Here is an 18685-nt window from a genome sequence, read left to right on the forward strand (position 1 = left end):
TGCGATCAGAACAGATTACATCCCCTTTCCTCCCAACTTCCTCACAACCCCATGGATGCGATGGGTGCCAGATAGCGAGTCGTGCTTAGATAAGCAAGTCATTTGCAAGACCTCCCACCACAGTCACTTGAGCACAAGAGTTAAATAATTGTGTCTATGGCAAAATCCATCCTGCCGTTTAGCCAATGAAACCAGGGCGAGGGGCGGGACCCAAAGTTAGCCCCTGCCTAATGAGTGGCAGATGGTTGGCTGTAGAAAAAGAATTCTAACCAATGGGGTCGGTGGGATTTATCTAAAGTCTTTTTCCTTTTCTTTTTTTGAAAACATTTTTATTTGATTTTACAATACAAAATTATAAAACATTCAAATACATATCCATATACACATCTGAAGGCAACTCTGTTTAGGGAAGTTTTTAATGTTTGATGTTTTATCGTGTTTTAACATTCTGTTGGGAGCCACCCAGCGTGGCTGGGGAAACCCAGCCAGATGGGCGGGGTATAAATAATCATCATGATGATGATGGAATATGCATATATCTGTAAGATCATCACTGTGAGGACTTCTTTGGAGAGCAAGATCTCCTTGCTCATATCCTGTCCTCTACAAGGTTTGCATTTCCTGCTATCTTTTGTGCCACCTGCAAAACTTGTGAAGAATACCCTCCCCAGCTTTCAGGATGCTGAACTCAGACCCTCCAAGTGCACCTATTTTCCAGAGACAGTCCCAGATTTACAGAAGATGCCCCAGTTTCTGATTTGATCCTGGAATGCTCCGCTTTTCCTTACGGTGTCGCTATTTTCATCGGAGAAATGTTGGAGGGTATGGAGTGATCTGACCCCAAAGCCATATGAAGGCAGCCCTGTATAAGGAAGGTTTTTTTTAATGTTTAATGTTTTAGTATGTTTTTATATATGCTGGAAGCCACCCAGAGTGGCTGGGACAACCCAGTCAGATGGGTGTAATAATAATAATAATAATAATAATGGAATAGAACGTCCCTATTTTCATTGGAAGGCCCGTATAGTTAAAGCTATGGTTTTCCCAGTAAAGTGGTACCTCGGGTTAAGTACTTAATTCATTCCGGAGGTCCGTTCTTAACCTGAAACTGTTCTTAACCTGAAGCACCACTTTATCTAATGGGGCCTCCTGCTGCTGCCGCGCCGCTGGAGCACAATTTCTGTTCTCATTATGAAGCCAAGTTCTTAACCTGAAGCACTATTTCTGGGTTAGCGGAGTCTGTAACCTGAAGCGTATGTAACCTGAAGCGTATGTAACCTGAGGTACCACTGTAGTGATGTATGGAAGTGAGAGTTGGACCATAAAGAAGGCTGATTGTCAAAGAATTGATGCTTTTGAATTCTGGTGCTGGAGGAGACTCTTGAGAGTCCCGTGGACTGCAAGAAGATCCAACCTCTCCATTCTGAAGGAAATCAGCCCTGAGTGCTCACTGGAAGGACAGATCCTGAAGCTGAGGCTCCAGTACTTTGGCCATCTCATGAGAAGAGAATCATAGAATCATAGAATCATAGAGTTGGAAGAGACCACAAGGGCCATCGAGTCCAACCCCCTGCCAAGCAGGAAACACCATCAGAGCACTCCTGACATATGGTTGTCAAGCCTCTGCTTAAAGACCTCCAAAGAAGGAGACTCCACCACACTCCTTGGCAGCAAATTCCACTGTCGAACAGCTCTTACTGTCAGGAAGTTCTTCCTAATGTTTAGGTGGAATCTTCTTTCTTGCAGTTTGGATCCATTGCTCCGTGTCCACTTCTCTGGAGCAGCAGAAAACAACCTTTCTCCCTCCTCCATGTGACATCCTTTTATATATTTGAACATGGCTATCATATCACCCCTTAACCGCCTCTTCTCCAGGCTAAACATGCCCAGCTCCCTTAGCCGTTCCTCATAAGGCATCATTTCCAGGCCTTTGACCATTTTGGTTGCTCTCCTCTGGACACGTTCCAGTTTGTCAGTGTCCTTCTTGAACTGTGGTGCCCAGAACTGGACACAGTACTCCAGGTGAGGTCTGACCAGAGCAGAATACAGTGGCACTATTACTTCCCTTGGTCTAGATGCTATACTCCTATTGAGGCAGCCCAGAATTGCATTGGCTTTTTTAGCTGCCGCGTCACACTGTTGGCTCATGTCAAGTTTGTGGTCAACCAAGACTCCTAGATCCTTTTCACATGTACTGCTCTCAAGCCAGGTGTCACCCATCTTGTATTTGTGCCTCTCATTTTTTTTGCCCAAGTGCAATACTTTACATTTCTCCCTGTTAAAATTCATCTTGTTTGTTTTGGCCCAGTTCTCTAATCTGTCAAGGTCCTTTTGAAGTGTGATCCTGTCCTCTGGGGTGTTAGCCACCCCTCCCAGTTTGGTGTCATCTGCAAATTTGATCAGGATGCCCTTGAGTCCATCATCCAAGTCGTTGATAAAGATGTTGAATAAGACCGGGCCCAAGACAGAACCCTGTGGCACCCCACTAGTCACTCTTCTCCAGGATGAAGAGGAACCATTGATGAGCACCCTTGAAGAAGGAGAAGACTCCCTGGAAAAGACCCTGATGTTGGGGAAGATGGAGGGCACAAGGAGAAGGGGACGACAGAGGACGAGATGGATGGACAGTGTTCTCGAAGCTACCAGCATGAGTTTGACCAAACTGCGGGAGGCAGTGGAAGACAGGAGTGCCTGGCGTTCTCTGGTCCAGGGGGTCATGAAGAGGCGGACACGACTAAATGACTAAACAACAACAATTTTCATTGGAGAAATGTTGGAGGGTGTGCGAACTAAGAGAGCAATGACAATTCTCTCGCTCGCTCTCCATCAGAAAAATCCACGGCTCTGCTCCCTGTGCAGGGAACTATTCTCCCAAACAGCAAATATGTGGTTTTCACATCAAGGAAGAGAAAACATCATAGATATTCACACAGCATCCTTTCTCTGCAAGAGACGGTTTCTTCCTTCCCCTCTCGCCCTTGCGGTGCAACTGCTGCAAAGGAGCTGAGCGTCTCTCTACTGCCGTTCCAACAGATCAGGAAGGATCAGGCCCCCAGGGAGGCAGTCTGAATATTCAAGAGAACAGCGGCTGCCTGAGAGCCTCTTTAGAAACAGCTCCCTCTGGTAACTCCCACCTCCCTGATCTTTACTTAAAACGGGCATTTGCATGGAGATGGGATCTGCACCTCGCTCTCAATTAAATTCACGCTGCAGGATCAAGCAGGTTCCCACCATCGCAGCGCCAAGGGAATGTTCGGAAGGGTTGTTTGGCAGGAAGCGAGACTTTCCTCCTTGTGAGTTTTTGACACCCGCCATGCTCTTTGCAAAAGTTGGTTTTAATTTTATTTATTTTTTTAGTAAAAAAATTACTTGTTTTTATATGAAAGGGGAATAGGCTGCCTTTATGAGCAAAATTACGCATTTCTTCCGTCTCGTGTTTCCGGCACAACTGTCTTTCTCCTAGCCAATCCCGAGCATGAGATGACTATGATGTCATCGCAAAGGATGCCTACCAGCTGGTGATGATGTCATCATGCAGCCGGCTCAGAAGCCACACCTATTTGAAGCCACACTTCATTGCAAATGAGAAATTCCACCCCATAAATTCCCAGAGAGTTTTGCCTGGTGCCTTCATTATACAGCTCTTTAGATGCAAAAAACGTTCCTTTTAACTAGGCCTTTGGCCAATTGACATCCAAGGCCCTTTTAAATGGGTTGTGGAAGAGGCGAGTATTGGCTCGTTCCCGTTCTTTTTTATCATGTATTTTGTGTTTTTTACATTATTTATTTTGTGTTTTTTACATTGTAATTTTATTTTGTGAACCACCCTAAGATCTACAAGTATAGGGAGGTATACAAATTAATAATAATAATAATAATAATAATACCTTTTGCTTTCTCTTGAGGTTTAAATGAGAGGATCTCTCAGCCCCGCTGCCACGTCTCGTCAACAGCCAATTACGCTGATGGACAGCTGGCTATTAGAAAACACCGAGGATAACGATTTAGTCTCTTATTGACAATGGCCAGGAATAAATACCGAGGGTTTGGTCTCCATGGTTTCCCCCTGAACTTGAACTTGCCATTTCAGCTCTCCTCCCGCCATGTGTCTGTCTCTTTCTCTCTCACACACACTTGTAGATTTGAGAGAGGAATCGTTAACAGAGGTGGTGGTGTTATTTAAATACTAACAAGGTCTAAGCCCCAGAACTCCTTTCTCTTTAAGCGCACCTAGGTGACCCTATCCCAAAACCAGTTGATTCTGCTGGGAAGTACTTTCCCTCCCAGGAACATTCAAGGGCACACAGTAATTATTATTATTATTATTATTATTATTATTATTATTATTATTAATATCCTGGGCAGCTAACATCAAAATATAGATACATTAAAACATAAAATTCAGCAGTCGACTGAAATACATCTTATAATCTGATTAAAATCAAATAATTTTAATTGGCACCAACCAACCCCCAAAAGGTTAAAAGTGTGGCCCTCACTGTAACAACTTCATGATGAGTACCGGCAACTTGGTGATTGATTGATTGATTGATTGATTGGCTCATTTGGTTGGGCAGGTGGAGGTACCATCACGAGGTCCACATCTGGATTGTGATTCCACCCTAGAACATCTGGCTCTGCAATCTGGCATTAGGCGGTGACATCCGTGCCACACCAGGGACCAAAATTTTGGACTCTGCATTATGAAAAGGGTTCTGCGCCGTAACCGATCCTACCCAACACAGAGACAGCTTCTTCTTCTTCTTAAGCACCTCATTTATCAATTTCTCTGTGTTTTAGTAGTAACCAAGATAATACAGTCATACCTCGGGTTACAGTCACTTCAGGTTGCATCTTTTCAGGTTGCAGACCGCCGAAACCCAGAAGTACCAGAACTGGTTACTTCCAGGTTTCAATAATCACGCATGGGCAGAAGCACTAAATTGCGCTTTGCACATGCGCAGAAGCACCAAATCGCAACCCACGCTTGCGCAGACGTGCAGACACGGGTTGCGAACACTGCAGGTTGCGAACATGCATCCCACATGGATCACGTTCGCAACCTGTGCATCCACTGTAGTTCTAAATGTGACCCAGTTTAGGGTAATTTATGTAGAAATAGCTTGCCAACAAAGGTCCGTATAGTAAAAGCTATGGTTTTCCCAGTAGTGATGTATGGAAGTGAGAGCTGGACCATAAAGAAGGCTGATTGCCAGAGAATGGATGCTTTTGAATTCTGGTGCTGGAGGAGACTCTGGAGAGTCCCATGGACTGCAAGAAGATCCAACCGATCCATTCTGAAGGAAATCAGCCCTGAGTGCTCACTGGAAGGACGGATCCTGAAGCTGAGGCTCCAAGACTTTGCCCACCTCATGAGAAGAGAAGACTCCCTGGAAAAGACCCTGATGTTGGGAAAGATGGAGGGCACAAGGAGAAGGGGAGGACAGAGGACGAGATGGTTGGATAGTGTCTTTGAAGCTACAAACATGAGTCTGACCAAACTGCGGGAGGCAGTGGAAGACAGGAGTGCCTGGCGTGCTCTGGTCCATGGGTTCACGAAGAGTCGGACACGACTAAACGACTAAACGACAACAAAGCTTTGCAATGGTTGGTCTTCAGCTAAGTTTAGACCTACTGAAGTCAATGGACCCAGCTTAGTCCTGTTTGTTAATTTCAGCGGTTGCAATGTACGGGCATACATTTTGCTCAAAAGGTTGAATAACCCAACTGTGCAGGAAGGAAGGAAAACGCCTCTCAGTTCGGGAAGATCCCTAAACGCTCCCTGTATGAATGCGAGTGATAACACTGGCCCGGCCATCTCCTCTCTGCGCCCTGGTTTCTCGGTGACCCCCTGGCTCTAGCTGACCCACATTCGGTGCCAAAAATACTCTGACCTTTTCAGAACCCCCTGCAGGCCTGGCAACTGCTTGGATGCCCCAGGGAGGCTGGTCTGTTCTGTGTGTTGGAGAGAGGAAGGAAGGAAGGAAGGAAGGAAGGAAGGAAGGAAGGAAGGAAGGAAGGAAGGAAAAAAAATGAGACCCTATGTGGTTCGGAAACTTCAGCTGGTGCAGAATTCAGTGGCCAGGTTGCTCACCGGAGCAAGACAGTTTGAGTATATTACACCGATCCTGGTCTGACTGCACTGGCTACCAATTAGTTTCCGGGCCGAATTCAAAGTGCTGGTTTTGATCCATAAAGCCTTAAATGGCTCAGGACCACAATAGCTCAAGGACCGCCTCTCCGCATATGAACCTACCCGGACCTTGAGATCATCTTCTAGGCCCTCCTTCGTGTGTCTCCTCCTTGAGAGGTCCTGAGGGTGGCAACACGAGAACAGGGCCTTCTCTGCAGTGGCTCCCCGTCTGTGGAATGCTCTCCCCAGGGAAGTTCGCCTGGCACCTTCATGATACACCTTTAGGGGCCAGGCAAAAACATTTCTTTTTAAACAGGCCTTTGGTTGACCTGATCAACATCCCATGCCCTTTTAAAATGTGGGTTTTTTTGAGGGGTTATTATTGGGTGATTGCTGTTATTTTTATTTTACATACTGTGATCCTTTTCTGTGAACCGCCCTGAGACCTCCGGGTATAAGTGGTATATAAATTAAATAAATAAATAAAGTAAGTAAGTAAGTAAGTAAGTAAGTAAGTAAGTATGTGTCAGGCTAGGACCAGGGAGATCAGAGTTCGAATCCCCGGTCAGCCATGAAGCTAACTGGGTGCAACTTCAGGCCAGACACTGCTTCTCAGCCTAACCTACCTCACAGGGTTGGTTGTAATGATTCAATGAGGAGTGGGGGGTGGGGGTGGAGACCATGTTTGCCACCTTGCTCTCCTGCCTCATGCGTTGTTTCTGCTGCAATAGCAGCACTGAAGTGACTTCCCCAGGGTGCAAGCCTGGAAGTCCTAGGCTGCCCAGACGGCAAGACCCCCCCCCCCTTTCGGCCTCGCTGATGGGGTCCAAAAGAGAGAGAGGTTGTAGAGAAATGGAATTCAGAATATACATACTGTACCAATTGTGTAGCAGCTATAATAACAGGAACAGGAACAGGAACAGTAATAATAATTTAGTTATATCCCACCCATCTGGCTGGGTTTCCCCAGCACTCTGGACAGCTCCAACAGAATATTAAAAACACAATAAAGCATCAAACATTAAAAACTTCCCTAAACAGGGCTGCCTTCAGAAGTCTTCTAAAGTGAGATAGTTGTTTATTTCCTTGACATCTGATGGGAAGGCGTTCCACGGAACTGCATGCTGAACAACTGCATCAAAGTTTTGCAGCGTCGGATGCCGCTGTTCACAGTCCATCAGACACACAAGCCATCTTCTAGGATGTTCCGTTCCATTTCTCTTGCTACAGGTTCTCCTGAACAGTCATACCTTGTGTTGCGTTAGGTTCATGTTGAGTCTTTTCGGCTTGCGAACGCAGCAAACCTGGAAATGTATACTTCCGGGTTTTGCCAAGCGCATGCAGAACCATTCTGCGCACTTCGCAAATGCGCAGAAGCACTCTGTCGCTCTCTGCGCTTGTGCAGAAGTGCCGCCGTAGTTGAGAACTTTTTGGGGTGTGAATGGCACCCCGGAACAGATCGTGTCCACAACTAGAGGTACCACTGTATGCCAATAAAGGAGATAGATAGATAGATAGATAGATAGATAGATAGATAGATAGATATAGATAGATTAAAGGAATCTTAACCACAATTCAAGTTTGGTTTCTGAAAACCACACGTTCCTTTGCGTCTTTCTGTGTATTATAAACCACTGTCCAGCGAAGGGTCCTTTAACTCTTCCAGCCGGGTGTTACAAAGTCAGAGGAAACTCAAAGCAAAAATTTGCTGAAAAATGGGATGGTTATAGAAGATATGTTCAAAAATGCAATAATAGTTTGGACTCTGTGCTAGCATTCGAGTGATAAAAGAAGTAAAAGGAGGTGGATAACCATTAAGGATTTATTATGTTTTCAGAATGTATTGGAAAATTTATATAGAAAGGTGTATTGTTTTGTGTACATTCGATTGTAAGATAAAACATATGCAAAGGGACTTGACAGGAAGTCAAAATTGAAGAAAAGATTTTGTAAGATAAAAGGGGGAAACTATTTACTTTCATTATTATCATATTTATGTGTGTGTGTCTGTACATATGTGTGTTTTTATATGGAATGCTTGGGAGGAAATAAGACGGTAAATAACAAATAACAAAAAAATCCAGCCGGTGTCACAGTTTGCCTGTCTCTCGCCTTCCTCCCCGCAGGGAAGTGATCCAGATCGACCAGTTCCTGAAGGAGACGGCTGCCCGTGAGGCCAACGCCAAAGTCCGCCTCCAGCAGTTCATCGAGGAGCTCCTGGATCGAGCCGACCGGGCAGAGAAGCAGCTGCAGATCATCAGTAGCAGCTGCGGGACGACCCCCAACTGCAGCCTGGGGAGGTGCAGCGTGGCTGGATCCAAGAGCACAGGAAGACCGGTACCCGAGCGACGCCCGTTCTAAGCATATAGGAAACTGCTCTATACTGAGCCAGACACATCGGTCCCTCCAGCCTCAGTGTTGCCTACGCTGACTGGCAACAGCGGCTTTCAGGCAGGGTTCACTCCCAACCCTGCTTGGAGATCCTGGGGGTTGAACCCAGGACACCTTGACATACGAGGCCAATGCCGTCCCTCTGAGGGGGCAATTCTGCCTAGCAAATGGCTCTGGAAGGGGGAGGGAAGCAGAGCCAAGAGGGGATTGACTGGGCGTGGGTGGGGTATGGTCTGAGGACAATGCCAGGGGTCAGAGAGAGAGCCTTGCGGACCACACCTGAGGTTCCCTACCCGTAAATTATATTTAATACCTCAAGGACCGCCTCTCCCCATATGAACCTACCCAGACCCTGAGATCATGTTCTGAGGCCTCCTCCTCGAAGGTCCAGAGGGTGGCAGGAAGACAGTTTGGATTTGATATCCCGCTTTATCACTACCCGAAGGAGTCTCAAAGCGACTAACAATCTCCTTTCCCTTCCTCCCCCACAACAAACACTCTGTGAGGTGAGTGGGGCTGAGAGACTTCAGGAAGTGTGACTGGCCCAAGGTCACCCAGCAGCTGCATGTGGAGGAGCGGAGACGCGAACCCGGTTCCCCAGATTACGAGTCCACTGCTCTTAACCACTACACCACACTGGCAACACGAGAAACAGGGCCTTCTCTGCAATGGCTCCCCATCTGTGGAGTGCTCTCCCCAGGGAAGTTCGCCTAGCTCCTTCATTATACACCTTTAGGTGCCAGGCAAAAAAACATTCCTTTTTAACCAGGCCTTTGGCTGATCTGATTTACATCCTATGCCCTTTTAAAACGTGTTTTCTTTTTTTGGAGGGGAGGACGCTATTGGGTTGTTGTTTTTATTTTTGTTATGTATTTTGTGGTTTTATATTCTTGATTTTATTCTGTGAACCACCCTGACACCCCCAGGTATAGGGCGGTATATGAATTCAATAAATAAATAAACAAATAAATTTACATATTTTTTCCTGCATTGCAGGGGGTTGGACTAGATGACCCTTGGGGTCCCTTCCAACTCTGCAATTCTACGCTGCTATGGTTTAAAACATGGGTAGGCAAACTAAGGCCTGGGGGCTGGATCAGGCCCAATCGCCTTCTCCATCCGGCCCGTGGATGGTCTGGGAATCAGCGTGTTTTCACATGAGTAGAATGTGTCCTTTTATTTAAAATGCATCTCTGGGTTATTTGTGGGGCATAGGAATTCGTTCATCCCCCCCCCAAAAAATATAGTTCGGCCCCCCACAAGGTCTGAGGGACAGTGGACCAGCCCCCTGCTGAAAAAGTTTGCTGACCCCTGTTTTAGAGGCAGGAATCATGTATCGCCAGGGTCTCTTCTGTGATGCTCATGTGGGGGTGCAAAAGTGGGGTGGAAATGGTTCTGCTCAAGCACTTTGTAATCTCATCCATTGAGGGGGTGAAAGAGTCTTCTGATCCCCAGTTTCTTGTCTCCACAGAGAGACAGGCACTCGGTTCCCGGAGCAACAGCACACAGTTCGTACGCGGTTTCCAACCAAAGATCATCTTCCAGCACCGGGTGAGGGATTGTTTGTTTGTTTCATAAAATTTAGACACTGCTTGACTGGGAAAACATACAACCGTTCTCAAAAACGATAAAACAATAAAATTAACCAACAAAAAATGAGAACAACAATTTAAGTGAAAATACAAACAGGCTAAAAAAAAGATGAAAACTCGCATCAACCTTCAAAACATCTGGGTAAAGGTAAAGGGTAAAGGGACCCCTGACCATTAGGTCATTAGGACGACTCTGGGGTTGCGGCGCTCATCTTGCTTTATTGGCCGAGGGAGCCAGCGTACAGCTTCCGGGTCATGTGGCTAGCATGACTAAGCCGCTTCTGGCGAACCACAGCAGCGCACGGAAACGCCGTTTACCTTCCCGCTGGAGCGGTACCTATTTATCTACTTGCACTTTGATGTGCTTTCGAACTGCTAGGTGGGCAGGAGCATGGACCGAGCAACAGGAGCTCACCCCATCGCGGGGATTCGAACCACCGACCTTCCGATCGGTGTGGTGATCACACAGGGTCCCCGGACGTTTCACCGTCTATTGATCCCTGTGCCACCACGTTATTTCTCGCTGCCACCACCCAGGCCCTACTTGGTACAATACTGAGTCCAGTCAGGGTGAAATTGGAACATAAACTTCTATTTATTGCCATTTAACAAGCGTGTGGTTTCATAAACGGTATTGGTCAATTGCAATCATGGGCTGCCTATCCAGACCTATAACTTCTGCTACCTGCTCTCACTCACTAAACCACCTCTCAGATATTTACTTGTCTTCCTAGCCCCTAACTGTTCCTGACTTAGCTTATTTCACTACACTAACTCAACCTACCCACAGACTCTATCCCAGTTCATTCCCACTCCAAACAACCACCCAGCTCCCAACGAACTCCATCCCTTCGTCCCTCCCAGAGCTGGTTTTATAGTCTCTCTGACTTCACTCCCTGGGTTCTGATTGGGCAACCTGTTTAACTATTTCACCATCACTCTCATATGTTAACGTCACAATCGGCAAGCCCTAGGCTCTGTGGTTTAGACCACAGTGCTACCCACATCCCTTGTCTAAATGGGAGTGTTTTTAGCAGGTGCCGGGAAAAGTGATGTGATGCTGCCTGCCTGATATCAATGGGCAGGGAGTTCGAAAACATAGTTCTTACAAATACAGAATAGGTATTGGCCCAGAACAGAAATGGGGCAGGCCAAGGGCTGGTCTGGATGGCCTTTGGGTGCCCCTTCCCGCTAGCGTTTCCCTTCTGTGCTTCCAGAGCCTCTAGCCGTGCCAAAGCCGTCTCCCAGAGCTCCGGCTGCTACGACAGCGACAGCCCCGAGCTGTACCAGGCAGACGAGAACGCCGACGGGCAGTCCTACCAGGGCGGGCAGAACAGAGGTTCGGACAGTGCTTTCGACAGGCCCGGTGGGGTGAGGGCTTCGGGTCTCCGCAGGCAGGCCATCCAGAACTGGCACCGCCGCCCTTACCGGAATAGCACCGAGGGCGAAGAAGGAGACATCTCTGACGTGGGCTCCAGGACCACCGAGTCGGAGGCCGAGATGTGGGAGACCGAGCCCCCGGCAGAGGCTCAGCAAGAGAATTTCTCCAGGTCCAGAAACAGCTCGAGGCTGCAAGGTGAGTCTCCTCTGTTGCGGAGAGCAGGGCATGGTGGATTTTCTTCCATAAACCATGTTTATTACAACATTTAAGGCAGCTTCTATTGGGTCAGAGCAACAGCGGCCATTGGGAACCCCCAAAAGCAAAGTCCGCGGGCCTAGAAATTCTGCTGCTTTTGCCATCCATCTGCCTCGAGAGAGCAGAGTTGAATTCCTGACCCCCAAAACATATTTTTAAGACTCCTCGCTGATTAAACTTGCCAAAATTAAGTCTCCCTCCTTAAGACGTGTTGATATTTAGAGCGTTAATTTTTTTGTGTACTATTATATTCCAAAAGATTGTTGACTATTGCTTTATTAGATACAAGTCATTCATTTTAAAGTTATGTTTGATAATGACTTCCTGCACTGGATCAGATTGTTGTAAGACGTGTGTCCTTTGTTGTATATGTTGTTGCCACATACCGCCTTGTGTATTGCAGTACAGTCATACCTCGGGTTACAGAGGCTTCAGGTTGCGTTTTTTCGGGTTGCGGACCACTGAAACCTGGAAGTACCGGAACGGGTTACTTCCAGGTTTTGGTGGTTGCGCATGCGCAGAAGTGCTAAATTGCACTTTGCGCATGTGCAGAAGCACCGAATCACAACCCATGCGTTTGCAGACACGCCGCTGTGGGTTGCGAACGTGCATCCCACATGGATCACGTTCACAACCCAAGTGTCCACTGTATACGAAGGCAGTACACAAGTACCTCAGTTTTCGGACGTCTCCATTGCTGAACTTTTCAGCTTTCGAATGCCGAAAACCCAGAAGTAAATGCTTCCATTTTCGAATGCGCCTCTAAAGTCAAACGGCTTCTGCTGTGTGTACCTGTTGTTTTTCACAATTTTCTCTACTGAATTGGCAGGCCGCTCGGCCTTGTAGCATTTCAGAAGTCGAACAGTCTTCCGGAACGGATTACGTTCGAAAACCGAGGTAACACTGTACCTACAAATTAAAAAAGTGAAAGGAAATGGAAAATGGAAAAAAAAAATGACACGCCCTAATGTGCCCAGACAACTTTATGGATCTCTTATGTCACAGCCAGGTCTGAAGGAGGGAAGGCAGTCCGGCCTGAGAGAGGCAGCCCGGCTCGCTCAAACGAGGTCATCAGCCCTGAAATCCTCAAGATGCGAGCCGCTCTCTTCTGCATTTTCACGTATCTCGACACCAAGACGCTGCTGAGGGCAGCCGAGGTCTGCAAGGACTGGAAGTTTGTGGCACGGCACCCTGCCGTGTGGACCCGGGTGCTCCTGGAGAACGCCAGGGTGTCATCCAAGGTGAGCCAAAGTCTTGAGATTGCTGTGGCTTACTGGCTTTTGTTGTCTATTTGTGTTGTTTTTCAAAAAATAATTTTTATTTGATTTTACAAGCAAAAAGTTGTAACAATACCAAATACATATCCATATATAGAGATTTCTCTGAATTCCTCGACTTCCCTCGATGGGTCCTATTGTCAACATTTTCAACTGCGTATTATTACAGAATCCATATTTTGTATCTTTCCATATTGTCCATCATATTAGTGACATTACAAGTGTTGTTAAAATCCTGCTAATGTTTTCATCTGCTTACAGTGGTCTCCTAAGGTAGATTATAAACTTTCCCCATTCTTTCTTGAAATTATTGTCTTCTTGGTTCCTGAGCTTTCTGGTCAGTTTTGCCATTTTGGCATATTCTAACAGCTTAATTTCTCATTCCTCTCTGGTGGGGATTTTATCTTCTTTCCATCTTTAGGCTAGTACCATCCTTTTTTTGTTTTGTTTTGTTTTTTTAAATTGAACTCTATGATCCAAATATTGCGCCCATTTTCTCATATGTGTATCCTGGTTCTGATCCAAGTTTAACCAGAGCTTATAGGATTTTGAAGTTATGCCTGTATCCAAGTGGGAGATAAGCAGAACGTCAGGGCCTGAAAGGATATGGAAGAGTGGCGCTTGCCTGGCATTTAATGTCCCTTGTCCTTCCACAGTTCCTGGTCATGCTGTCACAGTGGTGCACCCAAACACACTCCCTCACCCTCCAAAACCTCAAGCCCCGTCAGAGGGGAAAGAAGGAGACCAAGGAGGACTACATGAAAAGCACACGGTGAGTCAGACCGGTCAGGGAAACTGACAAGCCGGAAGGTGTGCAGAGGTGGGTGTCAGATGCTGGTGGTGGTTACTTGTGAGTAGCCAGGCAGGACTCCGACCTGTCTTTTACAGGTTTTATTCTGCAAACTATTTACAGTGCAGATCCACAAAGTTCATGTCTGTCTTAGTCACTTGCAGAATCCGGGAGTGGCCCCTTCTGGTTTCTCCCCCAACATAAGAACTTTGACACCTCAACCCTCCTCGTCCCCTCCTTGAGTTTCACCCCTCTGCGCAAGCTGGGTGACAGAAGGGCCGTGCGTCCCTCCTGGCCAGCCTGGCGAGGTGAGGCGCTGGGGCTCTCAGCAGCGTCCTTGAGCCCTTCCCCCTCTTCTCCACTGGAGGTGTGGCTTTTCCCACCGCTGGAAGAAAAACTGCTCCTCAGGAGTTTTGGAGGCTCTCTGTATCCCAACAGCCCCCCTGCCTCCCTCCCCTGTTGTGATAGCAGTCCCCTGACAGTGGGCAACCAATATGTTCAAGGGTCTGGAAACCAAGCCTGATGAGGAACGGTCGAGGGAGCAGGGTATGTTTAGCCTGGAAAAGAGGAGGAGACTGAGAGGAGCTATGAGAGCCATCTTCAAATATCAGGCTTAACACGAGTCCACAGTGTGAGGTAGCAACAACAAAAAGCTAATGCTATTCTAGGCTTCGTCAACAGAAGTGTAGTACCCTGGTCAAGAGAAGGAATAGTCCCACTCTATCCTGCCTTGGTTAGACCACACCTGGAATACTGTGTCCAGTTCTGGGCACCACAATTTCAGAAGGATGTTGACAAGCTGGAAGGTGTGCAGAGGAGGGCAACCAAGATGATCAGGGGTCTGGAAACCAGGCCGTATGAGGAACAGTAGAAGGAGCTGGGTACGTTTAGCCTAGAAAAGAGGAGACTGAGAGGAGATATGAGAGCCACCTTCAAATATCTCAAAGGCTGTCACATGGGAGAGGGAGCAATATTGTTTCATCCTGCTCTGGAGTGTTATTGGGTTATTGTTCTTATTTTGATTTTATATATTGTGATCTTTTCTGTGAACCGTCCTGAGACCTCTGGGTATAGGGTTACCAGACGTCCCCATTTCCTGGGGACAGTCCCCGGGTTTGCGAATAAGTCTCCGGACAAATTCCATCAACGGAATGTCCCTGGATTTCATCTGATGTCCCCGGGAAATGCAGCGGCGGCAGTCTCAGCAGCCCGGAGCAGTTGGATCTGGCTGGCTTCAGGAGCTGCTCAGAAGTCCCCATCTGATGGTGGTGCAGGGGCTCTAAGACACAGCTTCCGGGCTGCCTCCACCTTCCCTGAGCCCAACAACTAAGCTGCGAATGGAGGCTTCATGCTGCCTATTGGAGCAGCCTCCCAACTCCTACTTGCATGCAAGCAGGAGCGGGGCAGGGATCTCTCAGCTGGGAAGGGAGGCTTCACGCTGCCTATCAGAGCTTGTGTGCAAGCAGGAGTAGGAATGGAATTGGGGCTGCTCCAATGGGAAGGGAGGCATCGCGCTGCCCGAGCTTCGCCGCCACTCTCAGCCCTCCTTCTCCACCTTCCATGCCTGACCCACTTCGCACCGCTTCCCCACCACCACCACTGAAGAACCAACAACTCAGGGGCTGCCCAGGCTCATGGAGAAAGGAGACAGAAGCCTCGTAGGAAGGGGAAACGTGAGGTCAAGGTGGCAGCCGCCCCTCTGCCACCACCATCACTGCAGCAACAGCGGTGCCAGAAATCGCGTCTGCACACGCGCAGACGACGAAAATCGCGGACGCTCACACAATCCAGCCCACGGGGGGATCTCCACGGGACCGATCCGGCCCAGGCAAGATAAACCTTGCCGACCCCTGCTCTGAAGGAAGCCATCATCAGCAATGTCTAGGCAACACGATGGCCATGTACATATGCAATAAACAATGTTTTATAGAATTCCTTCAGACCCTAACAAAGTCCAAAATGAAATCTATAGTCTTAAAGTCTCTGAAAATCTTTAAATGAAGTGAGGTACCAGACTTTGTACGATGAAAGACTCATCTTATTTTGAATGAATGTATGTAAATGAAAATATCAATTATTATTACATGAGCACTGTTCCACAGCATTTGATATATTCATTTACATACATTCATTTGAAATAAGATGGGCTTATGAAGCAATTCTATATCCTCCCACCACGCCGACGAAGAATTCTACGAAACAGTAGTCAATATCCGGAATCACCGTTCAGTGTTGGACATCATATTTGCTGAATACACAAAGCTTCACAGCTTGTCTTTCATCGTACAGTCTGGTGCCTCGCTTCATTTAAAGATTTTCAGAGACTTTGAGTCTAAAGATTTCATTTTGGACTTGTTAGGGTCTGAAGGAATTCTATAAAAGATTGCTTATTGCGTATGTACATGCCATCGTGTTGCCTAGACATTGTTGGCGTTCTCTTTGCAACGCAGGGGTTGGTTTGGTTACTTACTGAAGGGAGCCATGGCAGTTAAAGACGTATAAAACTGCCCTGGGTTTTGTGGTGCAAAGATCTGCCCCGGCTGCCTTCTTCCCCTTCGCCATTTGGACAACTCGATGGTAGAGCACAAGACTCTTAATCTCAGGGTTGTGGGTTCGAGCCCCACATTGGGCAAAGGAGTCATGTATTAAAGGGGGTTGGTCCAGATGACCCTCTTGGTCCCTTCCAACTCTACAATTCTGATGATATGGACCTTTCCTTCGCAGGGGCTGCCTCGAAGCTGGCCTGGAGTCGCTGCTGAAGGCCACCGGAAGCAACCTCTTGATTCTCCGGATTTCGCACTGCCCCAACATCTTGACAGATCGCTCCCTCTGGCTGGCCAGCTGCTACTGTCGAGCGCTCCAGGCCGTCACCTACCGGTAGGCGGACAGAATGCAACTCTCTTTTTATAATAATAATAATAATAATAATAATAATAATAATAATAACAATAACAATTATAATTGCATTTTTTAAAATTTACATATACCAAAAAGAAAAAAACAATACATAAAAGCAAAAGAGAAAAAGAAAAAGAAAGAAAGAAAGAAAGAAAGAAAGAAAGATATTTGTCAAACACACAAAATTATTCAAGGAGTACAAACCATAATTTGAATAATCTATACACCAAATTCCTAGAAAGAAATTACCTTCATATTTCTCCTTTCCTTTTTCATTCTTTACAGTCACTTTCTTTCCTTTTCACTAAACTGGTTTGAGTCCCTTATATGTTTATTCACTTCCCCCTGTCTCTATGCGGCTTCAACAGTTCTCTTACATTAAAATTATCTGTATTCAACCGTTGAAAAAGAAAAATCCCTTATATCTGTGGAATTAATCTAGGCACAACCGAGTGTTGTTTTTGGAACAGTATTTTGTCAGGTCATTTTTAAAACAATCCCATTCCTTTTTTTAACCTTTTCGCCTGAGTGGCTTCTTATTAATTCTGTCATTTTGGCAAGTTCACAACAAAATGCGGTTCTCAACCAATTTAGAAATGTGGCAGTGTGGTGCAGTGGTTAGAGCACCAGACTGGGGCCTGGGGGAGAGCAGGGTTCAAGTCCCGGCTCGGCCAGGAATGAATCTCTCTGCCTCTCAGCCTAGCCTACCTCACAGGCCTGTTGTGGGGATGAAATGAGGAGGGGGAGAAACAGAAAGAAACACAAAAAAATCAGATAAAATACCGGTAAATAAGAAGCAGAACCTAACCTTGTTTTCCGCTGGCAAAACTGGACCCTAGGCAGATTCTCTTTTTCTTTCTTTCTTTTTTTAATTTACATTTTATTTATTTGTTAACATTCTTATATTACATCGGTAAACGTTGCCATATTACATTACAGGACTTACTGTAATATAATTTCCAACATGTATACAAAAATTATATACAAATTTTATATACCTAGAAAGAAAATGAAACAAAAAAAGAAAGAACAAAGAGGAAAAAAACAACACCCCCCCCCAAATCATACACATACCAACACACTAGACTTCCTGTCTTTCCCGTTGTATATTCCTTTTTTACAAATGAATGCACTCTTATTGTTGTATATTTCTTTACATATTATCTAATACATTCCTATATCATTATGTGCTCTTAGTCTTATTTCTCAACTCAGTCTCACTCCAACGTCAATCAAATGCTAGCATAGATAGCGAACCTTTGCTGTATTTTTGAATGTATGTTTTATATCTATCCCATTTTTCCATAAATTTTTGTTTTGAATTGCCTCTCAGGGTATTTGTTAACTGCGCCATTTCAGCAAATTCCTGTAGCTTGAAATGCAAGTTTGTTATTGTCGGGGCTTCTTGTTCCTTCCACGCTTTGCCACCACAGTCCGAGCTGCGGCCTTTGCATATAAGATTCTCAAAGACCTTCCTGAGTGGGAGGTCTTCAGCCAAAGATTCCCCCCCCCCCCCGCTGTCAATGGGCATATATGCAAAGCCACTTAATTACTGCCATTTATGCAAGCTGGGTGGGAGGCCTGTAGCCAACGATCGGGCTAGCCCGTCAATCGGCATATGCAAAATTACTTAATTACTGTAATTTATGCAAGCTGTAGAGTTCTTCTTTTTCTTCCCTGTCTTGGCATCAGATGTTGTCGCCTGGCCACAGAATTCTGTGCTGCAAATGGAAGAAAAACACAATTGGAAAGAAAATCCTAGTATGGCTAGGGATCACACTTTTTAGATGCAATTTTTTAAAAATAGTCCTACCTATAGTAGCATCTGGAGAGGCACGGAATGTTTTCCTGGCATCAAGAGAAGGGCGTGTGTGCTTTGCCAGCTGATCTTCTGTGTGTCTGGCTGAGCTGTTGTTTTGGGAGAAATGATTGCTTTTCTGGATCCGGGAGGAAGATGCAGCTGTGAGG

The 18685-nt window shown here is 46.3% G+C and overlaps 1 protein-coding gene across 3 annotated transcripts in view; it reads left to right on the top strand.

Moving 5' to 3' along the window:
• FBXO41 (F-box protein 41) overlaps nt 1-18685 on the top strand; it is a 74445-nt gene that overhangs the window by 25244 nt on the left and 30516 nt on the right. For all 3 annotated transcript variants that reach the window (XR_013990463.1, XM_081020776.1, XM_081020777.1), the window contains exons 3-8: nt 8260-8470; nt 9996-10075; nt 11334-11692; nt 12758-12993; nt 13686-13801; nt 16544-16696. Coding sequence is in view for 2 of the 3 variants with exons in the window: in XM_081020776.1 (XP_080876902.1) it covers nt 8260-8470; nt 9996-10075; nt 11334-11692; nt 12758-12993; nt 13686-13801; nt 16544-16696 (1155 nt within the window). In the remaining variant the exon portion in view is untranslated. The remainder of the gene's footprint in view (nt 1-8259; nt 8471-9995; nt 10076-11333; nt 11693-12757; nt 12994-13685; nt 13802-16543; nt 16697-18685) is intronic.

The sequence above is a fragment of the Podarcis pityusensis genome (genome assembly GCF_964106645.2).
Source record: "Podarcis pityusensis genome assembly, chromosome: 9".
In the NCBI taxonomy this organism is placed as follows: domain Eukaryota; kingdom Metazoa; phylum Chordata; class Lepidosauria; order Squamata; family Lacertidae; genus Podarcis; species Podarcis pityusensis.